The sequence below is a fragment of the Lepidochelys kempii genome, chromosome 20 (assembly GCF_965140285.1).
Source record: "Lepidochelys kempii isolate rLepKem1 chromosome 20, rLepKem1.hap1, whole genome shotgun sequence".
In the NCBI taxonomy this organism is placed as follows: domain Eukaryota; kingdom Metazoa; phylum Chordata; order Testudines; family Cheloniidae; genus Lepidochelys; species Lepidochelys kempii.
The window spans coordinates 24,650,592-24,676,323 of NC_136399.1; the positions used below are offsets into that span (position 1 = coordinate 24,650,592).

The following is a 25,732-nucleotide window of genomic DNA, read 5'->3' on the forward strand; positions in this document are numbered from 1 at the left end:
GTGCATGCCAACATGAATGTAATCACGTATAGGCCCACACACAGACACATGCATGCAGTCATACAGGCACCCGCCCGCGGCTGCAAACGCACATGCCGTCATACATACACATATGCAGTCACACATATGCATGTAGACACATGCGCCGAGTTGCAAATGTTTTCAGACCCCCACGTGAATGCTAACACACACGCAGTCATAGAAATGCAAGTGCAGACGCATGCCTGCTAACGCACAGTCACACACCCACGTGCAATCACACACACACGTATGATAACACACATGTAGTCGCACACGTGCAATAACACACCCACGTGCACACTAACGCACAGAGTCACACACCCACATGCAATCACACACACACACGTATGATAACACACATGTAGTCACACACGTGCAACACACCCACATGCACGCTAATGCACAGAGTCACACACCCACGTGCAATCACACACACACATGTATGATAACACACATGTAGTCGCACACGTGCAATAACACACCCACGTGCACGCTAACACATGTGCAGTCACACACCCACGTGCAATCACACACACACGTATGATAACACACATGTAGTCGCACACCTGCAATAACACACCCACGTGCATGCTAACACACGTGCAGTCACACACCCACGTGCAATCACACACACACGTATGATAACACACATGTAGTCGCACACGTGCAATAACACACCCACGTGCACGCTAACACACGTGCAGTCACACACCCACGTGCAATCTTACACACTAAATGCTAACACGCACAGTCACACACGCACCCACAATCACGCACACATGCATGCTAAGACACACATGCCATCACTCACACTTGTGCAATGGCAACCCGCCCGCTCGCTAGCACAGGCCTGGCTGCAGTGGGCACCAGTCCCCATGCCCCCCTCCCCTGCTGGGGTTACCTGTGAAGGGGTCGCGGGTGAGGCCCAGCTGGCTGATGATGTAGCGGGGGATGTCCGTCTTCATCAGGTGTCCCTCCTTGGCGTGATCCTCAGCCGCCTCCAACAGGTGGTAAAACTCCTCGGGATTAAACTCCTGCAAGACACCGGCAGGGCCACCCAGCCCCGTCACTAATGGGCAGGCAGGGGGGCCACACCCCCAGATAGGGACCCTGCAGGCTGGGGAAACACCCCAGGGCTCCCCTTGTGTCCGAGAGCAGGCACTGGGGAGAGGTGCCCCAACTACGGATCTGCACACGAGGAGGGCGGTTACTAGGTCAGCGAGCAGGGTGGGGGTGGGAGCAGGGCACTGGGGCTCTGCCTACACACCTGTTCCTGCTGGCAGACCAGGGACTGCCAGCCGGGGGCACAGGGACCAGGGACTGCCAGCCAGGGGCACAGGGACCAGGGACTGCCAGCAGTCTGTATGGGCGTATCAGGGGTGGGTATGTGAGTGAGTGTGTGTCAGGCAGTTCTGTGCACGTGTGTAACAGGCGTTTGTGCCTTTGTGTGTTTCAGAGGTGTGGGTGTGTCAGGTCAGGCCTTGCAGGCATTTGTACACACTTGTGTTGGGGGGGGGTGTTGGCGTGGCTCTGTATCTGTTTCAGGTATTAGTGCGTGTCTGTTTCAGGTGTGTGTGTGGGGGGTGTATTTGTGTTTCAGGGATTTGGACGTGTGTTGGTGTGTGTCTGTTTCAGGTGTGTGTGTGGGGGTGTCACGTGTGCGTGGGGTGTACTTGTGTTTCAGGGGTGTATGTGTGTTGGGGTGTGTAGCATGACAAGGTGGGTGAGGAAATATCCTTTTTTGGACCAACTTCTCTTGGTGAGAAAGACAAGCTTTCGAGCTACACGGAGCTCTTCTTGTGTGTCTGATGTTGGGGGGGGGTGTGGTGGTGTTTCAGGTGTCTTTGTGCGGGGGTGTTAGTGGGTGTATTTTGGGTGTTTGTAAGGGGACTCTCTCTCACACACACACACGGCTGTGTCCTTTGTCACCGTCTCAGAAGCTGCCAGACCCTCCCCCTGGCTCTCCCCGCCCCACGTCCCCGGGTGAAGCGGGGGTCACACACTGACTGGCGAGGTAGACGGCTGGGGCTCTTGGGGTGCAGGGCAGAGGGGCTAGTTACATGCCCTCCCCCTATTCCCAGCATCAAAACCCCATGGCGGGGTGAGGGGGGGAAGATCCCCGTTGGAGGATGCCTCTGCCTGTCTCTGTTGCCATGACGGCCCTCTAGCAACTGGGCAGCGATGGCTGTTGCCACAGCAACAGGCCGCATCAGCAACCTGCCTTGGCCAATGCCACACCGCCCCCTGCTGCCAGCTTGCTCGCCATTGGGCCAAGGCAGCAGCCCAGTCACTGGCTAGCTCGTTGTTGTCAGGGTAACCGGCTGGGTGCCCTCGGATTGGCTGGCATGGGTGCCAGGTTTGGGGATGGCTATGGGGCAACATAGACAGGTAGGGGCAGGCATAGGGGTGTGAGTGGGGGAGCTGGGGGGCAGGCACAGAATGGAGTCAGAGGGGTGGGTAGAGTGGGGGTGGGACTGGGAAAAAGGACTCCTGGGTTCTCCCCTGGCTCTGGGGGACGAGCAGGGGGGTCTAGTGTTTAGAGCAGGGGCCTGGAGACCAGGACTCCTGGGTTCTCTCCCAGCTCCGGGAGGAGAGCGGGGGTTAGTAGGCAGAGTAGCGGAGCTGGGAGCCAGGACTCCTGGGTTCTCTCCCAGCTCCGGGAGGAGAGCGGGGGTTAGTAGGCAGAGTAGCGGGGCTGGGAGCCGGGACTCCTGGGTTCTCTCCCAGCTCCGGGAGGACAGCGGGGGCTAGCAGTTAGAGCTGGGGCTTGGCATAGGATTTAGGGTCAGAGCAGGGATGGTAGCAGCATGTCACTCTGACGGGCAGCAGGGCTGGGAGCTGGGTGTCCCAGAGCAGAGCCCCAGACCCTAGCGCTGGGGGCAGCAGAGTGGGGGGCAGCTGCCCCCCCACCATGCTCCCACCCCCCTCACCAGGCACTCCAGGAGCCGCGCCGGGCGAGAGATGATGATCAGAAGCTTCTTCACCAGCTGGGTCACGAAGGCGACTTCCAGGCTCTCCGAGCGCTCGTAGGCCTGGGGACGGGGGAGAGGGGAGGTGAGAGGCAGCCCATGCCGGCCCTATGTCCTCGGCCTGCCCCAGAGAGCCTGCCCTCCTGCCCCGCCCCCATCACCCTACAATGCCCCTAGCCACCACCCCCCACGCCACTCGCTTCACCCCCAGGGCCCTCATCATGTTCCCCAGCACCCTCCTGCTCCCATCGCATCCCTGTGACCCCCATCACAGCCCCACTGCCCCATCACCCCCCACCCCGCTCCTGTCACAGCCCCGCTGCCCCACCCCGGTCCCGTCACCCCCCATCACCCTGCTCCCCTCACCCCACTGCTCCACACCCCCTGGCAGCCCCCCACCCCCCGCTCACGTCCTGCAGCAGCTTCTCCATGTTCTCCTGCAGCTCGTAGAAGTAGATGCTGGAGATGAGTCCCTCGCGGGCCTTGGCCAGACAGTCCCGGGCCAGCTCGATCACCTGGTGGTGGATGAAGCTGAGGGCCCCGTCGGCCAGGGGCAGGACGCTGTCTGGCTCGAAGGCCGTGACGAAATCCTGCAGCTTCTCCTCCATCTGCGCCGTGGCCTGGCCGGGTGGGAGATGGGGAGATTCTACTGAGCCGGCACCGGGGGTCAGGGGGAGTTTACCCCAGAGACCAGGCTGCTCTGAATGGGAACCCCACTGCCCTCCCTGAACCAGAGCAGAACCCAGGAGTCCTGGCTCCCAGCCCCCTGCTCTAACCACTGGACCCCACTGCCCTCCCTAAGCCAGGGCAGAACCCAGGAGTCCTGGCCGCCAGTCCCCGGCTCTAACCACTACACTTCCCCCCCCACCCCCACCCCCAAGCCAAGATGGAACCCAAGAGTTGGGAAGGCGTCACCTGGCCTGTCGCAACCGAACCTTGGCTAGACCCCCCCAGACCTCTGTCCCTTGGTCCCAGGGGTGAACGAGACACTGAGGGGAATGTGGGGCAGGGTCCCCATGGAATCCCCGGAGGGAGCAGGCAGCGGTTGTGCAACATATCACCACTAGAGGGCTCCCTTCCCAAAGGAACCCCCAGAGGGTTCATCTGGACACCCCCACCTCCCCATGGGGACCCCAGGGTCCTGCTCAGCCCGTCCTGCCCGATCCCCCTCGCCCAGAGACTCACAGCTGGGAGCTTCACCCACAGGCACTGCAGGGACCTCGGAGGCCTCTCCCTGGCCAGGCCCTGTCAGCCCTTCGTTGGTGAATCCCACACCAGGGCACAGGGCTTCCCTGCTGTGCCCCTGGGCCCCCGCCCACTGGACTCTGCCAGGTCCCTGGGCCCCCACCCCTGCTCCCTGGGCCACCGCCCGCTGGACTCTGCCAGGCCCACAGACCCCACCCCTGCTGTACCACTGGGCCCCTGCCTGCTGGACTCTGCAAGGCCCCCGGGCTCCCACCCCTGCTGTGCCCCTGAGCCCTTGTCTCCTGCGCTGCCCTCAGGGCCTGTTCTCCCCCCACACACACACCCGGGCCATACCTTGGGGAACCGTTCCTTGTACACATGGTTCATCATCACTATCTCATTGTCGTGAGAGGAGGGGGAGCGGCCCGGGCTGCACGGCAGGGAAGAAGGGAGGAGTCACATGGTGTTACATCTCCGTGCCCCCTACTGTGTTCCCCCCAGAGCCTCCCACCTCCCAGAAACCACCCACCCAGCGCTGAGATGCAGCCACCTCTGGGGTGGAGACCTGGTAGCTGTTACACCAGAAAGGCTTTGCACAAGGGAGGGCGCCCCCTGCTAAGCCCTCGATCGCTCTCCCTATCACCCTACTGCGGCTCTGGGGTCAGCACTAGCTACGAAAGGAGAGCGCCCCCTACTGAGACCCCACTTCCCGCAGCACAGCACCCACTAGCATCACACTGGGGCCAGCACCGACTGCCGGGGGGAGGGCGCCCCGCTGCTGAGCCCCCTGCCCCTACAGCAGACAGATTTCCGTGGCAAGTCTCCTATGTGACCCCAGCCCAAGGGGCTCGGGGGAGGGGAACAGGGGCTGGGGAGATGGGGGCGTCCCCTCTGCTCCTGCAGTACCTGAGGCTCCGGGACCGGGGGCGCACGGCGGGGGAGCGCCGCCCTCCATCGTCGTCCGTGATGCTCTCGGTGCTGCCAAAGTGCTTGGAGAGGAAATGCAGCTCGTCCATGGTGGGCTGGTAGGGCAGCTGGTGCAGCCGCTCCTGGGACGAGCAGGACGACTAGGGAGGGAGAGAAAGAGGAGGGTTCGACAGGGACCCGTCACCGAGGTGCAGCCACCTCTGGGGTGGGGCGTGTCAGTAATTAACCGCCGCTTAGGAGAGGAAGTGAACGAGGCTCCAACGTCCTATTGTAACTGCAGCACAGCGCCCCCTAGTGCTGCACGCAAACCGGCCCTGACAGAGTGAGGAGAGCGCCCCCTGCTGACTCCCTGCCCCGTTCCCTGCCGCACAGGCCCCCAAGCACCTCACGGGGCCAGCACTGACCGCCAGGGGCCAGCATTGTCTGGACGCGCCGGCCGGCCCTACCCGCCCGTCTGGGGTCACGACACTCACCGACACGGTGGAGCTGGGGGTGTTGGTTCCATATCCGGACGAGGGAAGGGAAGCCAGAGACCAGCGGCGTCCGTCTGCCCTGAGGGGACCAAACAGGGGAGCGTGAGGGGATCCAGTCTAGGGGGATCCAGCCCTTCCGGGGGATCCAGTCTTCAGAGAGCAGCGAGGACCTCAGCCCCGTCCAGCCCGGCCACCCCCAGTGCCAGGGGCTTGGAGCTGCTGCCTGGCATGTGGGATGTGGGAGAACGGGGCTGAGCAGAGGTGGCAGGCAATGCCCCGTCGCAACAGCTACATGGGGACCCCTGAGGGCTCGGGGCTCACACAAGGGGCCACTGGGAAAGATAGAGGTGTTAATTAACCATTGGGAGATGGAGGATTAGCAGAGCCAGGTAGAGAAGGCAGGAGTCCCGGTTCCCAGACCCCAGCTCTAACCACTAGACCCCACTCCCCTCCCAGAGCTGGGCAGAGAACCCAGGAGTCCCAGCTCCCAGACCCCAGCTCTAACCACTAGACCCCACTCTCCTCCCAGAGCTGGGCACAGAACCCAGGAGTCCTGGCTCCCAGGCCCTGTCCTGCTCTCACTCCCTTCCTGGATTTGGCCCAAGCAGGCTCCACCAGTCCCTCGCCCCGTCCCAGTGCCAAGGCCATGCAGAGGGACAGACCTCGCACCCCATGGGCCAGAATGGGGAAGGGAACGGCACTTCCCACCAGTCAGTTCGTCCGAGGGACGCCAGGACCCCACAGCCAGGGACCCGCCAGCCGGGTGAGCCCAGCTGCTCCAGGAGGAGACAGTGCCATTTCTCCCGGGCTCTTGGCAGGGGCTGGTGTGGGCGGGCAGGGCTGTAATCAGAGCAGGGAGCAGATGGGGCGTAGGCTCCTACGTTCCCAACTGCTGCATGGGCCAGGGGATCGGATGGGAGTCAGGATTCCTGGGTTCTATCCCCAGCTCTGGGAGGGGCATGGGGTCTAGTGGTTAGAGCATGGAGGGGGGCTGGGAGCTAGGACTCCTGGGTTCTTTTACCAGCTATAGGAGGGGAGTAGGGTGTAATGGGTAGAGCAGGGGGGAGGGGATGGGAGTCAGGACTCCTGGGTTCTCTCCCCAGCTCTAGAGCCAGTTGAGGCCTCAGTCTCAGTGCTGAGGCTGCTGGCAAGGTGGGAGGGTGTCAGCTAGCTGTGGAGGGAGAGGGTTGTTTATGGTGAAGACTCCTGGGAACTGGGCTGAGGCCCGGTAAACTCATTCCACTCCCCAGAGACTGGCATCAAGGGGGCGGCGCAGCCCTTACCTGCGTGAGGAGGTGAAGGAGAAGTGGGCAGGTGCGTTGGGGGAGAAGTTCCTTGGGCTGTCCAGGGGGCTGCTGCCTGCGAGGGAGAGGGAGCAGGGGATGACAGATATAGAGTATGTTAGGATCCCCCAACAGATAGCATCCCACCTCTGCCACCAACACCACATGCTGCCCCCATGGAGCCACTCATCCTCCAAGACCCCTCCCAAGAGGGCAGAGCCACAGGGGGGTGGACTGGATTGCTACTGGCTGCTGTTCCCACTTCCTCCCAAGAGCAGCCAATGGATTGGGAGGCACTAATGCCAGGCAAAGGAGCCTGGATGTGTTGGCTGTTGGAGAAAGTGGTGATGGGGGCATGAGAAAGAGATGGATGGATGGAGACTCTGTCAATGGACAGACAGCTGTATTAGCAGATAGGTAAATGGATGGATGGACTGACAGAAGAATGGACAAATGGATAGACTGGTAGATAGATGGGCAGAAGGCTAGATGGAGAGATGGATGAATGGATGGACTCATGAATGGATGAATGATCTGAAAGACAGAAGAATGGATGGATGGACTGTAGCGAGGTGGACAGTGGATGGAAGAATGGAGAGTTGGATTGGTAAAAAGATGGATGAGTGGATGGACAAAAGGATGGCAACACTGCTTAAGATGGATGGATGGATGGAAAGAGACGGATTGAAAGAGATGGATGGATGGATTGAAAGAGATGGATGGATGGATGGATGGATGGATTGAAAGAGAAGGATGGATGGAGGGATGGTTGGATGGATGAATGGATTGAAAGAGATGGATGGATGGATGGATTGAAAGAGATGGATGGATGGATGGATGGATTGAAAGAGATGGATGGATGGATGGATGGATGGATGGATGGATGGATGGATGGATGGATTGAAAGAGAAGGATGGATGGAGGGATGGTTGGATGGATGAATGGATTGAAAGAGATGGTTGGATGGATGGATTGAAAGACATGATTGGATGGATGGACTCATGAGTGGATGGATGGATCGATGGATGGATTGAAAGAGATGGATGGATGGATGGATGGATGGATACACTGATGAATGGATCAATGGATGCTGTGATAAATGGATAGACAGGCAGCCAGACAGACGGATGGGAAGCCAGACACTAGGCTCCAGAGATGGAGCTAGACGAAGAGCTGAGCAGCCGTTGGGTGATGGGCGCAGCCCCAGGCCCAGCTGGGGCCTTGGCAGGGCTGGCTTAGTGCGGGAAGGGAGCTGCCCTTGGTGGGGGCAAGTTGTGATGCCTTGAACAAGAGCTCCCCCTGCTGGCTACGGAGCAGCATGGCTGGGGCGACGCTGGATGGATGGCGTCCCAGGCTGGGGGAACTCACCGATGTGACCCGGGATGGGGGAGTGGGGCCGCGGCAGCGTCGGGGACGTGCTGGTCAGGATCAGGCTCTTCCTGTTACTGGTTCGGCAGCTGCAGAGAAGGGAAGGAACAAGAGAAGGGGGGACCGGACTCAGTGGGCCAGCTCGGGGGCTAGGGGGAAATGGGGTCTGATCCCAGTCCCAAAGCCAGCATGGGATCAAGGGAGTTTCAAGAGACAGCTCCCCTTCAGGGTCTTCTCTACTCCCTCAGGCCCAGGACTAGAAACCCTGAGCTCTGCTTTGCTCCCAGCACCAGGGATAGAACCCAGGAGTCCTGGCTCCCAGCCCCCCGCTCCCACACTAAGCAGTAGGGCCCCTCCCAGCCGTTCCCATCTCGATTTCTTCTGGGCTCTGGAGTTTTTTCGTGTGCTATTTCCAGTGCGGGAATGGACAAAATGAATCGAGACCAGCTGGGGGTGGGGCAGTGATGGGGACGGACGCCACTCCCAATTCCCCCCACGCCGCACCAAGGCAAGTGCTGCTGGGCTCCCAGTCCCGCCCTGCGCTAACCACTAGACATCACTCTTCTCCCAGGGCCAGGCTCCCCATCGACTTACATCCTTCACTTCAGCTTCAGGAAGGGGGACTGCATCCGGTCCCAGCTCTGTGAGGGGAGGGGGGCCAGGACTTCTGGGTTCTATCTCCGGCTCTGTGAGTGGAGGGGGGTGTAGTGGGGGGAGGGGCTGGGTGCCAGGACTCCTGGGTTCTATCTCTGGCTCTGTGAGGGGAGTGGGGCCTACTGGGGGTGGGCAGGACTCCTGGGTTCTATTCCCTCACTCTTGTGCTGTGTTTTCATGCCCTGTCATGAACAGACTCCAGGACGTCTCTCACAAGCTGACCCCAGGGTCCTGCCTAAATTATCTGGCCCTGACATTCCCCCCTCCCCCAGCCCCATCACGCACATTCTACTGCTGGTCCTGCCTTGCTCTGGGCTCCTACCCAGCTGCCAGGCTCCACCCCAGAGCTGGCTCACGGCCGAGGTGACGAACGAGGTAACTCGCCCAAGATCACACAGGGAGTCAGTGACAGAGCTGGGAATGGAACCCAGGAGTCCTGACCTCCCCCTTCCCCCCCCCACAAAAAAACACCCCAGAGATAAATCAGGATTGAGGTGCAATAAACAGAGATGGAGAAAGGGAGTGCCAGGAATGAGGGGCATTGGCAGAGCTGGGGGGGCAGGGCTGGAATAGCAGGGGGCTGCGGGTCGGGAGCGAGGGGGACCGGCAGAGCTGGGGGGGCAGGGCTGGAACAGCAGGGGGCTGCGGGTCAGGAGCGAGGGGCACTGGCAGAGCTGGGGGGGCAGGGGGCTGCTATTCGGGAGCGAGGGGGACCGGCAGAGCTGGGGGGGCAGGGCTGGAATAGCAGGGGGCTGCGGGTCGGGAGCGAGGGGCACTGGCAGAGCTGGGGGGGCAGGGGGCTGCGGGTCTGGAGCAAGGTGCACCGGCAGAGCCATGGCCCTACCAGTCTCTCACTGACAGTTTGCTCGCCCACCATCAGCTCCGGCGGCTGTCGCTGCTTCGGCCCACGGGGCCCTGCAGAGTTCTAGCCGCTGCCTCTTCTGGGGTAATTCATCTGCCCCACTGAGGATCATTTATAGCGGCTGGGCTCTGATGCCCATTGGCTGGGCGGGCAGCAACCCCTGGCCCGTACACAGAGCTCAGAGCCTCTCTGATACCGCACTGGCAGGGACCTAGATCTGTCCCCGCTCCTTGCTGGGTGCTGAGAGGCAGCTGTCTCTGGGGTGGGGGCTGTTGAACGGCTCACAGCACGGGGACAGACTGGGGACAATAAAATAGACGTGTTCTCCTAAGCCAACCACCCACCCACATCCCTGAAGCAAGAGCATGCCCAGCTAATTGTGCCAGTCCCCCGACACTCACTCTCCTTTCTCCTCTGCTCTGTTCAGTCGTGAAACCCTTAACGGCGCTGACATGTAACTGGCTATCAGTAGTGTTCAGAGTCAACAATGCATGGAGGGGAAAAGGGGGCCGGGAGAGCCAGGGAGAGCAGGGGATTATGGGAATGCTGGCTGCTCCCCTCTGCTGTGATACAGCCAGGTTGGGATGAGCATCCTCAGTCATGTGTCATACACCCTACACTGCTCTTCGCAGAGGCGACCCCTCCCCCCAGCTCTGGACCGGGGAACCATGTCTAGGCCATGATGTGGCAACTGCCAAACCCTAGACTGTCCCATCCCCTAAGCACCCTGGCCTCAGCCCCCTTGGTTCCTGTGCCCTGCTCCTCCCTTGGCTCGTGACTTTGGTGCCAGCCTGGGACCAAGGGGGGCAGCCTGGACACAGAGCCCCCAGGACTGGGGCCTGCGCCGCCATCTTGAAACAACCATCAGCCATTGTTCTGTGGTCGGTTAGCAGCAGCCTGCTCGTTAACAACGGCATTAGTGTGAGCACTGGTAGGTCTGGGATTTGCCATCCTGGCCCCTGGGCTCCCCCACCCCCACCGGTGCCCCTCAATCCCGACCCACAGCCCCTGCTAGCCCAGCCCTGGGCTCCCCTCATCCGTAGCCCAGCCGGTGCCCTTCCGTCCCGACCCACAGCCCCCTCTCAGGGTCACATATTCCCGCTGTGTCTGCGTTGTGTGTGCGTGCTTGATGGAGTCTGAGTCTGCCTGGTGTCTCAGTGTGTTTGAGTGTGTAGGTGTCTGTGTTTGTCTGAAACCAGGGTGAGCAAGATCTGTTGGGTGTCAGAGCGTGTGTGGCTGTGTGTTTGCCTCCCCTCTGGTTGGCCGGGTGTGCGTGAGAAGATCTGTCTGGTGTGACGGGGTGCGAGGTGGGCGTCGGGGGGAGGGAGGGGGGAGCTCTTGCACCTGAGTGTGAGCGGCTGTGTGTGTTGTGTCCGGGTCAGGTCTGGCTGTGAGTGTGGCTAAGGATGTGTGTGTGTCTTTCTGTGAATGTATTGTGTCCTAGTGGATGTGTAGCTGGTGTCTGCCTGTCTCCATGCCCTGTCTCCCTGGAGATGCCCTGTCTGTCTGTCTCCTGTCTCCATGGTGATGCCCTGTCCATCTGTCTCCATGACGATGCAGTCAGTCAAGAAGCTCATTAAACCCAACAATGGGTGGAAGCTGGGGCGGTGGCTCTCAGTCAGAACAAGCCCTGCCGGCAAAGGCCATGTCGGTGCATGTGCAAGTGTGTCAGTGTGTGCACGTGTGTCAGTGTGTGTGCACAAACATGTCAGCACGCACACAAGTGTGTCAGTGTGTGCATTAGTGTGTGCACGCGTGTCGGTGCGTGTGAGTGTGTCGGTGAGTGTGTGCAAACGTGTCAGCGGGCACAAGTGTGTCAGTGTGCGCATTAGTGTGTGCACGCGTGTCGGTGTGCGCGTGTGTCAGTTTGTGTGTGCAAACGTGTCAGCACGTGCACAAGTGTGTCAGTGTGCGCATTAGTGTGTGCACATGTGTCGGCGTGTGTGAGTGTGTCAGTGTGTGTGCAAACGTGTCAGCTTGTGCACAAGTGTGTCAGTGTGTGCATTAGTGTGTGCACGCATGTCGGTGCGCGTGTGTCAGTGTGTGTGCAAATGTGTCGGCATGTGCTCAAGTGTGTCAGTGTGTGCATTAGTTTGTGCACGTGTGTCGGTGTGCATGAGTGTGTCAGTGTGTGTGTGCAAACGTTTCAGCGTGCGCACAAGTGTGTCAGTGTGTGCATTAGTGTGTGCACGCATGTCGGTGTGCATGAGTGTGTCAGTGTGTGTGTGCAAACGTGTCGGCGTGTGCTCAAGTGTGTCAGTGTGTGCATTAGTGTGTGCACACGTGTCGGTGTGCGTGACTGTGTCAGTATGTGTGCAAACATGTCAGCGCGTGCACAAGTGTGTCAGTGTATGCATGAGTGTGTGCACGCGTGTCAGTGTGCATGAGTGTGTCAGTGTGTGTGCGTGAACGGGGCAGGGTGTGCATCAGGGTGTGCACATGTGTCAGTGAATGCACAAGCATGTATCAGCCCTTCCCCCACCACACATACTATCACAAAAACACCAATTACACTGCACAACACCACATACCGGGGGTAACACACGCTCTCTCAAGGGACCAGTAGCTGTTCCTCTCGCACACGCGCGCACACAGTGTAACTCCCCCAAAGGTGCCCACCTCACCAACCAGAACCCAACTCGGCTCCACACCCGTCTCCCCCCATGCTCCCCAGACTGATCCCAAAGGGCCCTGCCCCCCACTCCCACCCCAGCCCCTCCAAGCAGCCAAGCAGCACGTGGCAGGTGAGGGAGGTGCCTGGGGGGTGGATGGAGACAGGGTGGCTGGGGGGCAGATGGCTGGGGCTGGGGGGCAGAAGACTAGAGCTGGCTGGGGAAGGCCGCTGTCTTTTGCTGTGATTCCAATGTATGTCTCCAGCCCCCTCCCCCCCATACACTATTCAGCCCCTAAGACAGGAGGCGCCATGGGGCAGGGGCTGGAAATATTGAACAACCCTCAGACCCCAGAGCTGGGTCGTCCCCCCCAGGCCTAGCGGGGTGCAGAGCTTGGAGGGCCAAGGAGATGGGTGGATCTGGGGTGTTACTGAGAAAGAGCAGAGTATGTGAGATAGATAGATAGATAGATAGATAGATAGATAGATAGATAGATAGATAGATAGATAGATAGATAGATAGATAGATAGATAGATAGAGGGGGTAGGAGGCATAGATAGATAGATACATAGATACATAGATACATAGATACATAGATAGATAGATAGTGTATGGGGAGGGAGGGAGGGTGTGTCATAGGATGGAGGGGGAGGGAGGGTTTGTATGGGGAGGGAGAAGTGTATCTGGGGAGGGAGGGGGAGGATGGATGTGTCAGGGGAGGGAGGGGGGAGGGAGGGGTGTGTCAAGGGACCCTCCCCCATCACCAGCATAACCCCAGCCTCCCCCCCGGCTCTGAATCCCCCCACTCCAAATCTGCCCCCCTCCAGCTTTGAACATGCCCCCCCAGCCAAAGACATTGCACCCACATCAGCTCTGAACGCATCATTGTCCCCCCCATCATTGTTGGTCACTGTGGGGGGGGCAAAATGAAGCTGGATCCTTGGCACCCCCCAACAAAAATATCCCCAAGACATCAGAGAAAGAGACGGAAAAGCCCGGCAGGGGAAGGCGAGTGGGATGGAGGGATGGGGCCAGGGGGCAGGATGGAGGGAAGGAGGTGCAGATGGAGGGATAGTGAGGAGGAGGAGGGCGGCGGAGGGATGAAGGATGGCGGGACAGAGGGGCTGGAGAGGGGGATGACAGGGATGGAGTGGTGAGAACGGAGGGGGATAGGGATGGAGGGATGATGGGGGAAAAGGATGAGGAGGGAGAGGATGGGGGAGGGGATGGGAATGGAAGGATCAGGACAGAGGGGATGGAGGGATGATGGGGGGATGGGGGATGAGGAGGGGAGATGGAGGGAGGGGGATGATGGGGGAGGGGATGGAGGAAGAGGAGAATGGGGAGGGGGGATGAGGAGGGGAAAGGAACAAGGATGGAAGGATCAGGACAGAGGGGATGGAGGGATGGTGGATGGGGGGGAAGGGGGATGAGGAGGGAGGGGGAAGGGAGGATGGAGGCGGATGCGGGAGGGGGAATGATGGGGGGATGGAGGATGACGGGGGGCTGAGGAAGCAGGAGGAGGAAGGAGGATGGGGGGCTGAGGAAGGAGGGGGGAGGAAGGGAGGGGAGGGGATGGAGTGGGGGCTGAGGAAGCAGGAGGATGGGGGGAGGAAGGGAGGGGCAGGGGGATGGGGGAGCAGGAGGGGGATGATGGGGGGATGGAGGACGATGGGGCGCTGAGAAAGCAGGAGGAGGGAGGGGCTGGGGGGCTGAGGAAGGGGGAAGGGAGGGGCAGGGGGATGGAGGACGATGGGGCGCTGAGGAAGCAGGAGGAGGGAGGGGCTGGGGGGCTGAGGAAGGGGGAAGGGAGGGGCAGGGGGATGGAGGACGATGGGGCGCTGAGGAAGCAGGAGGAGGGAGGGGCAGGGGGGCTGGGGGGCTGAGGAAGGGGGAAGGGAGGGGCAGGGGGATGGAGGAGGATGGGGGAGCGGGGACGGGGGCAGGTGTCTCGGACCCGGTACCTCTTGGTGCGGCGGAACATGCTGCCGTCCAGGCTCCGGGGCCGCGGGGGCTCGGCCGGGGCCGCTCGCGGGGGCTCAGACATCGCCCCCCGGGGCCGCCATGGGGCCGAGCCCAGCGCGCCGAGCGGCTGCCGAGAAGCCGGAGCGGGGAGCCGGGGGGCGGCGCTGTGAGCGGGGAGGGGCCGGGCTGGGGGTGTGTCGGGGGGGGGGCGGCGCTGGGAGCGGGGGGAGCTGCGGGTGTGTCTGGCGGGGGGGGCGCTGGAAGCGGGGGGGACTGGGGAGGTGTCGGGGGGCGCTGGGAGCGGAGGGGAGCTGCGGGTGTGTCTGGCGGGGGGGGCGCTGGAAGCGGGGGGGACTGGGGAGGTGTCGGGGGGCGCTGGGAGCGGGGGGAGCTGCGGGTGTGTCTGGCGGGGGGGGCGCTGGAAGCGGGGGGGACTGGGGAGGTGTCGGGGGGCGCTGGGAGCGGAGGGGGGCTGGGGGTGTGTCTGGCGGGGGGGGCGCTGGAAGCGGGGCGAGCGGGCCGGGGATGTGTCTGCCGTGGGGGGGGGGGGGCGGGCTCTGGTCCCGGGGCCGCTGCGATGATGCAGCTGGAAATGCTGTTTGGGGCAAAGGGACCATGGCGGGGGCAGGGGCGGGATCAGAGATAGATACACAGACGCACACACTCCAGCAACCCCCCCCCATATAACACAACACACACACACACACACACACAACCTCTCCAGAAACACACACACTCCAGCAACCCCCCCATATAACACACACATTCCAGTAACACACACACACACACAACCTCTCCAGAAACACACACACTCCAGTAACACACACACACACACACAACCTCTCCAGAAACACACACACTCCAGCAACCCCCCCATATAACACGCATGCACCCCATGGAATCCCCCCCAAACAGACACGCACACCGATAGACCCTAGGAACACACACACACGTGCACTCTCCGGGCTGTGACACACACATGACACCGGTACCCCACACACAGACAGACGCAGCCCCAGCTGCCTGGAGCGAGCTCCCAGCTGATCCCTGGCCCCTGCGGTGGGTGTAGGGAGACAGGGGGCTGCTGGGTGCAGGCGGCTGGCATGGATTTCAGAGCTGTGATCTCTGCGAGGACACATCTCTGTGCGGGGGGGGGTGTCTATTTGTGTGTGTGGTATATTACTGGCTGGAGAATGCCTGTGTGGGTGTTACTAGAGTGTATCTGTGTGTGTTTCTGTTTGGGTGGGGGCCACGGGGTGCGTGCGTGTGTTACACAGTCTGTGTTATAGGGTGAGTGTTACTGTGTGTTAATGGAGTGTGTGTGTATAGGCCCCTCTTCCCCAAATCACGGATAGTGTGTATCTGTAGTGTATGTATGTGCCGTGCGGTTGTGCACATTTTGTATGAGTGTATATTTGTGTATATAGGGTGTGTTTATGTGGCTGGGTGCATGATTGTCTATACGGGAAGTGGGTCTATATATGGGGCTCTATCTGTGGGGGAGGTGGGTATGTACACGGGGTGGTGTCTGTGATTGAGTTTGTAGGTGGTGTGTGGTTTCGCGTGGACTGTTTGGGTGCCTACCTGGTGTGGTTATGCGTGAAGTACACGTGGGACTCCGCGTAGCCTGGTGTGGATGCGGGTGTGTAGGGTGTGGTTGTACACACAGCATAGGTATGCGATTGCACGTGTGGGTGTCTCCGTGGCTGGTTGTGTGCACAGCCTGGCGTGCATTCCCAGACCTCACCCCCAAACCAACCCTCCGCCCGCCCGCACCCAAAACACAGGAGAGGAGGAAAGACCCTGAAGAGCCCAGCACAGGCCCTGGGATGTGCCAGGCTGGAATCCGGGCAAAGCCCCAAGGTGACCCAGGAGGGGCAGATTAACCCCTGCCCCACGGCCACGTCGCCGGGTCCTTGCCTGGGATTGATTCGTAGCTCCCCTCTGCCCCAGCCAGCCAGCGAGGGAATCGCCTGGATCAGTCCCGTGCGAAGTCTGTAGCGGGACACTGACCACTGGCTCACAAGGCGGGGAGTGAACCCCCCATCTCAGGCCTGCAAGGCTGCTGCAGGGAGGTCTGGGATGGGGGGTGACCACCCGAATCCCGGGACACACAAACACTGCAGCGGAAGGGGCTTACCTGCTGCTTTTCCGTGGCAAGGGCAGGTCCTTCTGCAAAACAAGACAGGGGACGGGAAGTTAGCCCCTGGGGGGGGAAGGGGGACAGAGGGGATTTTGCCCCCTGGATCATCGTCAGAAGGTGATGGAGTCCCAGGGCTGATCTCTTTTCTAGAATCCCTTTTGTCTGAACAGACTGGAACATTTTTACTGGGTTAGTGCAACACAAGGCACAATGGGGTCCTGGCCCATCCCCGGGGGATGCTAGATACCACCGCAGTACAAATAATTAATAGTAGTTCACACACACAGGGATCTCTCACCTGGCACTAACAGGCAGCCACCTCTGGGGTGGGGCACAGCAGCTGTTCATACAGGGATCCCTCGCCAGACGCTGATATGCAGCCACCTCTGGGGTGGGGCACGGCGGCTGTGTATACAGGGACCCTTGGCCTGCTACTGAGATGCAGTTGCCACTGGGGTGGGGCAAGGGGGCTGTTTATACAAAAAAAACCCTGTGTCCTCCTGTGTCAGCAGGGGGCAGGGTAGGGTACAAGCAAGCGTGAACCCAGTTAGAACCAATCCAGGACCTGGGTATCAAAACCCCGCCTCTCGCGAACAAGCCACTGACGATGGTCATGGAGGCGGGGCCTTGGGGTTACAGCGCATCTGAAAGGCAACAGCCTGGCGCTGGGGCATTGGGGTCAGCACTGCCAGGCAGGGGAGAGCGCCCCCTACTGAGTCCCCCCAGCCAGCTCCCTGCAGCTCAGCGCCCCCTAGTGCTGCACTGGGCAGACTGCGAGGGAAAGTGCCACGCGCTGACCCCCACATCGCGCTCCCTGTAGGGCACCCTTCCCTAGCACCACCCGGAGATCAGGACAGCGGGGAGAGCGCCCCCTGCTGAGCCTCCCGCCCTGCACCCTTGGACTCTCCCCTCCAAGCTCAGACTCCACTTGGCCAGCAGCAGCTGCAGCAGGCAGGGGGGCATTTGGCCGCTAAGGGCCTGATTGCATTAGCAAGCCGCAGCAACTCTCCCTGTCTGTCTGACTCTGTCTGCCCGTCTGTCTGAGTCCCCTCCTGGCTGCAGCCGGGGCCAGCGGGGCGGCAATCTGTCCTGGGAGCCCAGGTTGTCTGTAGGGCACTGTGCCCAGCAGCCGGCATGCCAGGGGCTCCGCAGACGACACATTCTGGGATGCTCCCATCCTGGAAGGAATCCGGGAATCTGTTCCCTGCTCCCCCCCCCCACTCCTAATGCAAAGTTCACTTGCCCCCCTCCCCAAACCCCCTAAGGCCCAGATCCTCGAAGATATGTCGGCACATTGGAGGATCTGGACCCAAGTGTCTCAAGCTCGGATCCAGGAGGAAAAAATTAATCAAATCTCTCAAAGAGCCTCGATTGAGGCCATCGGACACTTCGCTCAACAGACGTGCAAGGGGCTGATGCGGCCAACTGCACCAGATGCTGAACCCCTCCCTGCCCTAAGCACTACACCCCACTCCCCTCTCAGAGCTGGGGGTAGAACCCAGGAGTCCTGGCTCCTAGCCCCCCCCAACCACTAGGCCCTACTTCCCTCCCTGAGCCAAGACTTGAAAGAACAGCTCTCTCCCCACAACCACTCACCCACCCTGTGTAACTTCCAGCTGCGAGCCCTGGAATTGGTGCGGCTCTGGGAAGGGCAGTGCCAGGGCGTCTCTGCCTGCCGGCTGCAGGGCCCGGGGCCCAGGAGGGAATCTCAGCAGGAGACACACGGGGCAGGGCAGAGGGGATGGACTCACTCCAGGCCCCTTTCCTGTACTCTGCCCCCCAGGGAGACAGAAAATAGCTCTGTGTGCAGATGGCTGTGCACGTGTGTGTTTGCATATGTGCGTGTTTGTGCGTGCAGGTGTGGGTCTGTGCATGTGTGCATTTGCATGCGTGTGCATGTATGTGTGTACGTGTATCTGTTCAAGTGTGCATATGTGTGTGGTGTGCCTTTGTATGTGTGTGTTCGTGTGTATGTTTGTGTGTTGGTGGGCATGTGTGTGTAGGTGTGTGAGCATGTGTGCCTATGTGGGTGTGGGTGCCTTTATGAGTGTAATCGTGTGTGTGAGTGTGAAAACAAGGGTGGGTGAGCATTTGCCCATGTACGTGAGAGCGTGAGGATGTGAGAGTGGATGTGTGAGAATGAGGGTGTGAGAATGTGTACACACAAGTGGGTGTGCGAGAGCAGGTGTGTGGATGAGAGGGCGTGAGAAGAGGAAGCCGTCGTGTTAGTGTGTGTCCCCCCTGTGGGGTGGGCACATGAGTATGAAGTGTACAAAGTGCACATGGGAGAAGGTGGAAGTGGGAAATCCGTGTCACACCCCATGTGGGTCTGTCTATGGGGAACACTCCCTGGGGTGTGTCATGTGTACAATTCCCCAGTTACCTTCCTTCCTCATCTTCGGTGGGTCATATTTCTGACCGTGTGTGTGCAGCGTTTCCCTTTGTGTGTAACGTTTCCCTAGGCGCATCACACCCCAGGACCGCGGCTTGCGTGTATCCGGGTGTGCGTGGAAAAATGCCGTGTCCGGGTGCGTGAGATATTTCAGTGGATCTGTGTGGAGAACAATTCTGTGTGTCTGTGTGTAACATTTCTCTGTGTTTGCGCGTAGAACAAACCCCTCTGGGTGTACAACACCCCCAGACACGTGTGCCCCGCTCCCCCACCCCAGGGTGCTCCTTCCCACCAGCCCACTCCAGCTGGGAGAAGAAAGCCCCACCCACGTCTCTGACACACCCCCCCACTGATCCCCACAGCTGAGACCATTTTGGGGAGGGGGGCATCAGCCGCAGGACCCCAAGATAGCACCGCAGGGGTTAATTCGCTCCCTGGGGTCCAGGCCTCCAGGGAGCCGGGGCCAGCGGGGTGCGGGGAAGATGCTCAGCCCCCAGCAGGATCGGGCCCTGGCGCTGCTTCCTGGCTCCTCCAGTCGCATTGCAGCACCTGTGGGCTCCCCTCCCCCGCAGTGTGTGGACAGCACAGGCCTTAAAGGGACAGGCGCCCCCCACCCCCCACACAAGGATGGAGGGGGGGCGTTGCTGGGACCTGGTCATTATCCGAAATATGGGGCCCCCGCCCTAAATCCAGACCCCCACAGCACCCCCTGCTGGGAGAGACCAGGACTGGAGTAGCCAGGAGACACCCCCACCCCACAGCCAGAGCTCCTGCCCCACTCCCCACAGAGCCCCCTGCTGGGAGCCCGAGGACTTCCTCGGGATGGAGGCAGATTTCTCCCTCCCCCACCACTCCAGAGCAGGGGGGGCGGGGGGGGACTGGGCTTCCCTCCAGCACCAGCAGCTGCTGTGCCCGCAAGTTCCCAAAACCGCGCCCGCTGCCGGGAACTTGCCCCCCGCCATCTGATCCCTCCCCCCAGGGCGGGAGACACAGCTGGGCAGGGAGGGGGGTGTAGGGCTGCGCTGGCATCTGATTCCCCACCCTCCAGCAATGGGATAATACCTCCCCCAAATGTCCCTGCCCAGCGCCCCTAGACTTCTCGCACTGCACCCACAGACACTCTGAGTACTCCTCAGCCCTGCCCCACATCTCACATCGCCCCCTCACAACCTCCTCAAATGCCCCACAGCCCCCCACTCCCTGCACAGCCCCCCACAACCCCTTCAAATGCCCCATAGCCCCCCTGAAACCCTGAACAGCCCCCCACAACCTCCTCAAATGCCCCACAGCCCACTGCCATCCTGCACAGTCCCCCACACCTCCTCAAATGCCCCACAGTCTCCCCACACCCTGAAGAGCCCCCCACAACCCCCTCAAATGCCCCACAGCCCACCACCACCCCGCACATCCCCCCATGACCCCTCAAATTCCCCACAGCCCCCATGCTCTGCACTGTCCCCACCCCCTTAAATGACCCACAGCCCCCCATGACCCCCTCAACTGCCCCACAGTTCCCCAATGCCCCACACAGCCCCCCAGAACTGCATACAATCTGCTTGTGCCACCAACAGCCAGCAGCCTTGGGGCTCCCAGTCCACAAAGCCACTACTTATGGGTCTGCCGTTCCCCCCACCAGCCACCGGCAATGGGGCTCACACCTCCTGATGTCCCCTTGGACCCCCCCTCCCATGTCCTGCCACCCCCACCCCCACTCCAACTTCCCAGGCCTGTAACTGACCCCCCAGCGCTGCCTGTGGCCAGTGGGGTAGGTTTGGGCAAGCCCCACCCTGTGCCTCAGTTTCCCCATCTACTAAATGGGAATAATGACACAGCTGTCCTTTGTCGAACACGTTGTGATCCATGTATGCTAAGAGCGAAGTGTGACTCCTCAGGCTCTATATAGATACGCATCCCCAGGGATTGCTCATTCAGTGATGAGAGGCAGTTGCCTCTGGGGTGGGGCTGTTTATATAGGGAGCCCTCACCCAGCACCAAAATCCAGTCACCTCTGGAGTAAGAGTTGAGGTTTGGTTATACGGTGATCCCTTGCCCATACTGAGATGCAGCCTTTTCTGGGGTGGGGCACAGGGGTTGTTTATACTGGGATCCATCAGCCGGGGCTGAGAAGCAGACACTTTTGGGGTGGGGTGCAGGGGCTGTTTATACAGGGATCCCTCGCCCGGTGCTGAAATGCAGCCGCCTCTGGAGGCGAGGTGTGGCAGTTTTTTCACAGCCCCACGAGACAGGCGTTCAGCACAGGAAATGTATTAAAATCCTTCACACAACTGGGGGAATCGTGACTAGAATTTGCCCTGCTCCAATCTGGCCAGGACCCTGGAGCTGACACTTCCCCCTGCTCTCTTACAAAAAATGCCAAGGGACCTAAATCACCAAAACGTGTGTGTCACCCATCCACAAAACAAACAGGGCCAGGCCCAGCTTAGGCTGTGGCCCTGCAGACTCTCCCCCGCGCACAGGCCCACTGCTGCAAGCCCAGACCTGCTTGCCCTATGGGGCAGAGCAGTCTACAGCCAAGAGGGGCAGAACCCCTCCTCCCCCGCAGCTTAGCCCTGCAACGAAAGAGGCACCGAGCTAAAGATCCCTGTCACGCCAGATGAACAGCCGCACATTTCCGGTGCGGCTCATCTCCGGCCCCCAACCCGGCCCCTCCTGGCTCCGGCAGAAGGCAGGCAGCCATGGAAATTGAACCGTGCCAATGATGCATCTGGGATCTCTCCCGGCACCAGGAGCTCTGCCCCCAGAGATGGAACCCGGGTGCAACACTGAGAACCCTTTTCCCTGGGGGCTCCCTCGTCCGTCTGAATCCACCTGTTGTTCTTTGTCTTCTACTTTGCTGGGAAGCTCCCCAGGGCAGGGCCTGTCCGTCTGGTCTGTGTCTGTACAGCGCCAAGCACGATGGGGTTCTGAGCCACGACTGGGTTCCTAGGTGCTACCATAGTGCTCCTAATAAATAGCATACAGCGCCCAGCTCAGTGGGGTTCTGGGCCACGACTGGGCTCCCGGGCACTACCGTAATGCACCTAATAATAATAAAAACAACATGGATCCGAATTTCCAACATCCCACGTTTAGTCAGAGCAGCTCCACCTTGTGCTCTGAGACTCTGGAGACTGATCAAGATAATTTGGTGCTCAAGGCAAAGGGCTAAGAGTCCTTGGTTCAGTTCTCGGGACGGCCTTAGGCAAAGCACTTTGCCGCTCCATTCCTCGGTTTCCCCAGATTGTTAGGCCAAGCAAGGCAGGGCCCTGATCTCAAAAGGCAGAGCCCCTTTTAACTGCTCTCTTCCTGATCAAGTATTGTTGAACTGGAAAGAGGCCCAGAGAAAAGCAAAGTAAACTCATGAGGGGAGGGCGGGGGGAGGGAGGGAATGGGTTATGAAGGGAGACTTTTTTAAAAATCCAGCAGAGCCACCTGATTCCGCAGGAGCGAAGTAATCACCACTCACAGTAAGGGCAATTTTAGGAGGGCTGGTCACCATCATGCTTCAGGGCTTAAAGCCACCAGGGGTCAGGAGGCGAGGTCACGGGGGCAGATTACCCTGTGTGCTGCAGGGTTCTCACAAGCTCCTGCGGACCCTGCCCAGCAGCCCCCTGTAGCATTTGTCACTTGTTTGCCCTGCACTTGGCACCCTGGCCTGGGGTTCCTGGGCTCCGCTGTTACACCAATCCATCGTGAGCAGCCTCCCTACCCCTCTCCAGGGCTGGCTCCGGTTTGGGGAGAACCTAACACCCCAAACCAGGGGCCGCTTTTGGAAATTTCTGGGCCTGAATCTGCCGGGGAAGAAATGGCGGAAGCCTCCGTGTGAGGGGGGTGGGGGTTTCCCCCGCCAATGGCTGCACAAGTGGCCATGAGTTCCACAGGTCAGTTTCAGCCCAGAGGCATTCTGGGGATTGTCGTCCTGGAGGAGGAGGGGAAGAGGATGTCTTGGACCCCCTGCCATTAACTTCCCGGGGTCAGCTCAGTGCAGTTGGTGCCGTGGGTTCTGATCTCCAGAGGGTTCGGCGTTGTCCAGTGATGGGGGGAGGGGGCAGGGGGGTGATTCTGGGGATCCCAGAAGCAGGCCCCGCAGTGGGGGCAGGTGGGTGTTGTCCCCACTGCAGCCGTGTCACTCCCGCTCTCTCTAGGCCCAACTCTCCTTGATACTCTTCTAGGCCTCTCCGGCAGCCCAAAGGAGTCTGAAAGTCGGGGGAATGGCCCCCCAAGGATCATCCCTGAGCAGGGGGGCATCTCCAGCTGGCAGCCCTGCAGTCCAGCTGACTGCTCTGGCTGTTCGCAGCCCAGCAGCAAGGGGAAGATGTTAGAGTAGCCCCGAGGCTGCTCTGGATTGCACAAGGGGGTGGGACATGGCCCAGGACTATGGGGAATGCAAAGAGGGAGCCTAAAGTGGGGCATGGCGGGGGGCTTTTTTAACAGTTCTAGACAGAAAGTGAAGAATACGAGCTCTGAGTGCAACTCAGAGTGTGGGGTGGGGATTTGGGGGAGCTGGAGTGACTTCCCCCGCTCTGGAATTGGGCCAGAATCAGGCTCAAGACTCACACCCCCAACTGCAGAGGATCTTGACTGGGCCGGACTGGGCCAGCAGTTCTGATCCCCACTGTGTGTCACAGCCCAGCCCAGTGTGGGATCCACAGGCACTGAAATGAAACAAACATGTTTACCGCCTTGGCAGAGCTGCCGACAGGCCGGTCCCGAGGGCCCTGCGAGCCCCACGGCGGGAGGGAGGTTTCTATCCCAGGTGCTAGCAGGGTGGGGAGGATCGTGATGCTGCACACTGGGCCTGGGGACAGGGGGGTGGGCCTCTGGCCCCTCCCCCATTCCCCCCGCATATATAATAACAGATGGGGGCTGCGCTTGCCCCACCGAGATCAATGCACTTTACAGACATTACTCAGATCAGCTCCATGACTCTCACCCACCCCGGGGTGTTGGGGTCATTATCCCCCCTGTACAGAGGGGGAAACTGAGGCATGGAGGAGGGGAAAGATCTGGGAATAGAACTCAGGAGTCCTGACTCCCATCCCAGCCCTAGCTCTAACCACTAGGCCCCATTCCCCTCTCAGTGGCCAGACAGAGACCATTTGCGCATGTTGCCACCTAGCTGTCCTATGCCAACACCTCCCACACACACACTCCCAGCTGACCTGGCATCAGAACCCACCAGCCAAACACCAGAGTCAGAATGGACCGCATCGCCCGCTCATGGCAGGCAGGGAGCGCCTTGCCCCGTTCGGTGCCAGACCTCTCGACATCGCTCGACGCGGCCCACCCCGAACAGCCAGCTCCGCCCAGGCACCCCGAGGTGCAGTGGGGAGCTCAGAGCAGCTGTGCCCCCTCATTTCACCCTTTGCCACTCCCTCGCTTTCTGTCTCCACCAGCCTGCCATGCCCGACTCTGACAGTGCCCACCCCCCAGAGCCCCATTCACACACCCCACGCCCTGCAGCACCCGCCCCCTGCTCCACAGCCCCTGTGCACCCTAGAAAGTTCCCAGGGTGGGGGGGTTCATGGCCTTGGATGGGGGAGGGTCTCTCAAAGTGGGGGACACCTGGAAAACAGACTGGAGAGACCCCCGGATACCACAGCACCCCACCACAGGAGGGGATGCATGGGTGGGGTGACCCCAAACAGCACCCTCACCCCAAGGATGCCCACCAAACGTGGTCCCGGGGCCCAATGTCCCCATTTAAGCGTGGGGGGGGCAGGGAGGGGATCTATGGGAGGGCGGCACCCAGACAGACCCACACGGCTGTACTGCAGGGAGCATTAGCAGCGGGGGGAGGGGGTGGCACCCTGGATCCGTCAGGGCTCCTCCCCCGTCCGTGAGCCAGCAGGGGAGGGGGACCAGACACCCACAAAACCACAGCACCCCCTCCCATGCCAGGCGCGGGGTCCCAGCCCCCCTTACCTGGAGCCGTCGCCTGCGGATAATCCCCGAGTCGTCCATCTCCCCCCAGCCAGCAGGCCCCGGGCGCCCCCGAGCCAGCGATGGAGCCGAGGGAGGGGTGGTGGCTGCGGGGGGGGGGAAGCTGGCTGCGGGGGGGGGGAGCGAGGATCCTTCACTCGCGTCTCCTGCCACAAAACTTGGCAGCCACCAGGCCCCTGGCAGCGGCGGCGCCCGGCCCAGCTGCCCAGCGCGGGGGGGGGGGGCAGGGCGGGGCGGCTCAGGTGTGCCCCCCCACCATGCCTGGGGGTCTCAGCCCCCCCGAGGCTTCGCGAGACGCCGCGCAGCCCTCCGCGGGGATCAGCCCAGGTGCGCCCCCGGCTCCATCCTCGCCAGCCGCCGCCGCCTGCGCCCGACCGCCCGGCCCCGGCGAGCTCCCGCTTCCCGCTTAGCTGGGGGGTCCCGGGGCCCCGGGGCCTCCCGCCCCCCCCATGCTGCCCCCGCCTGCCCGGCTCCCGGGGATGCAGCCGCCTCTGCGCGTCGCCGGCTCCGCTCCTGCGCGGCGGCGAGGGGGGGCCGAGATCCCGGCTGGGCGGCCCGGCCTCGCCAGCCCATGGCCCCCGGGGACGGGGGGCTGCTCTGCCCGGCTCCCCGCTGCTGCGGCAACCGCGGGACACCCCCCCTCCCCGCCCGGGGCCGGGGGTTTAACCCTTCCAGCCCCGCAGCCCCCAGGGCCCAGCTCCGCTGAGCTCCGCTTCAGCCCCTGCCCCCACCCCATGTGCCTCCCACCACCTGCTGCCCCCGTTCCCCTGTCACCCCCCACCATCCACTGCCCCATCAACCCGCTCCCCCAATGTGCCCCCCTGCCCACACACCCATGAGCCCCCCTGCGGCTGCCCCCCAACCCCACACGCCCCCATCACATCCACTGCTCCCTGCCCGTGTGCCCCCCGTACCACCCACTGCCCCCCCTTCCC

The 25,732-nt window shown here is 61.2% G+C and overlaps 1 protein-coding gene across 2 annotated transcripts in view; it reads right to left on the minus strand.

Moving 5' to 3' along the window:
• Positions 1 to 25,225, minus strand: part of MAST1 (microtubule associated serine/threonine kinase 1) — a 43,695-nt gene extending 18,470 nt beyond the window's left edge. Inside the window, exons 1-10 of one of the 2 annotated variants that reach the window (XM_073318462.2) lie at positions 24,780 to 25,225; positions 16,460 to 16,491; positions 8,227 to 8,315; positions 6,859 to 6,934; positions 5,576 to 5,654; positions 5,082 to 5,242; positions 4,530 to 4,605; positions 3,401 to 3,610; positions 2,952 to 3,053; positions 923 to 1,055 (exon numbers count right to left, since the gene is read on the minus strand). In XM_073318462.2, the coding sequence (XP_073174563.1) occupies positions 923 to 1,055; positions 2,952 to 3,053; positions 3,401 to 3,610; positions 4,530 to 4,605; positions 5,082 to 5,242; positions 5,576 to 5,654; positions 6,859 to 6,934; positions 8,227 to 8,315; positions 16,460 to 16,491; positions 24,780 to 24,818 (997 nt within the window). In that variant the 5' untranslated portion in view covers positions 24,819 to 25,225. Of the gene's footprint in view, positions 1 to 922; positions 1,056 to 2,951; positions 3,054 to 3,400; positions 3,611 to 4,529; positions 4,606 to 5,081; positions 5,243 to 5,575; positions 5,655 to 6,858; positions 6,935 to 8,226; positions 8,316 to 14,318; positions 14,465 to 16,459; positions 16,492 to 24,779 lie in introns of those variants that run through there. The other variant, XM_073318461.2, reaches the window with a different exon arrangement.
• Between the last annotated feature and the right edge of the window lie 507 nt (positions 25,226 to 25,732).